The 1262-nt window shown below is 70.2% G+C and overlaps 1 protein-coding gene across 1 annotated transcript; it reads right to left on the reverse strand.

Annotated features, from left to right (window-relative positions):
- Positions 1-136: 136 nt before the first annotated feature.
- MNEG_12455 (hypothetical protein) lies at positions 137-580 on the reverse strand (the record flags this gene model as incomplete). The annotated part of the gene is made up of 1 exon (XM_014039072.1): positions 137-580. The coding sequence occupies one exon, from the start codon at positions 578-580 to the stop codon at positions 137-139; it is 444 nt and encodes a 147-aa protein (XP_013894526.1).
- Positions 581-1262: the final 682 nt, after the last annotated feature.

The following is a 1262-nucleotide window of genomic DNA, read 5'->3' on the forward strand; positions in this document are numbered from 1 at the left end:
GGTCAATGGGCGGGGAGGGGAGCCTGGGAGTTGGCGCCAAAGCTCGTGGGAGGGGCCCGGCGGGAGCCACGGGGCGGCGCCGCCCCGGGCGGCCCGCCGCGCCGCAGCTCGCCGCGTCTATGCCCGCCAACCACCCCTACAGCCAGCTGCCGGCGCCGCGGCCGCAATTCGGGGCGTCCGGCGCGCCCACTCCGGTCCCTCCGACGGCGCGCGCGCGCGCACCGATCGAGTTGTCGCCGCGGAAGCCGTGGGCGGAGAGGGCGACCTCCACGCGGCTGATGAAGTCATCCACGCCCAGGGAGGTCGGGAAGTGGGCCAGCACCAGCTCGTGGCGGCGGGACAGGTAGGCGTTCAGGCTGGTGGTCTCGAACTGCACCGGGTGCTCGGTGGTGGCCTCGGCGGCGAGGGTCGCGCGCAGGGGGGCGACGTTGGAGGCCCTCTGGGGCAGCGCGGCCGCGGCCGCGGCGCGGGAGGCGGCGCGGCGGCGGGGGGCCGCGACAATGGGCAGGCAGTGGGCGGGAGCCGCGGCCGCGCGCTTGCAGGCCTGGCCCGAGGCCATCTGAGGGGTGCTGAGGATCATGGTGGTGTTTGCGGAGTTGGGCTGGGGGATGGGTGGACCCGCCTGTACGTCGGTGAATTGCGATGTAAACAAGCGATACAATCGCAGGAATGAAGGGGTGCGCTAAAAGCACGGGCCGCGAGCACCAACACAATGTTGTAGCGTCTGTCGAGGTCCGCGCACATGGGGCCCTCCCCGGCCCAATGGCGGTGGTATAATTTCGAGATAAGTTATCGCACCATTCACTCTCACCGCCTTGGCCGTCCAGGCTTGCCGGGCACGCCGACTGGTTGGCTGGTGGTGCTGCGTCGACGCCGCCAGGGTCACCCCACGTAACCGCCGTGCCTAGCAGCAAGCTCCACCTCCCTCTGCAGCCTTATACGAATTCGCAAGCGATAATCATGCCATGCGGATCAGCGGAGCGGCCAGCGGGGATGCAGGGGGGACGCACGCCGCCAATGGCTCAGTTGCACCGTTGTAGACGTGAGCACAAGTGAGGGCTCGTGGGCGCCGCACAAACCTGTCAACGCCCGCTAGAACGCGCATGCGCGCCCAACCCAATCCTCCCTTGCCCCAATACATAGCCAGCCACGCAGCAACACGCCCGATCGCGCGCAACGGCGCGCCACAGGGGGTGCAGTCCAGGCGCACCCGGCGCGGCGCTGTTCATTGCGGTTCGAGGCGGGGGGGGGGGGGGAACCCC

The sequence above is a fragment of the Monoraphidium neglectum genome (assembly GCF_000611645.1).
Source record: "Monoraphidium neglectum strain SAG 48.87 unplaced genomic scaffold scaffold03252, whole genome shotgun sequence".
In the NCBI taxonomy this organism is placed as follows: domain Eukaryota; kingdom Viridiplantae; phylum Chlorophyta; class Chlorophyceae; order Sphaeropleales; family Selenastraceae; genus Monoraphidium; species Monoraphidium neglectum.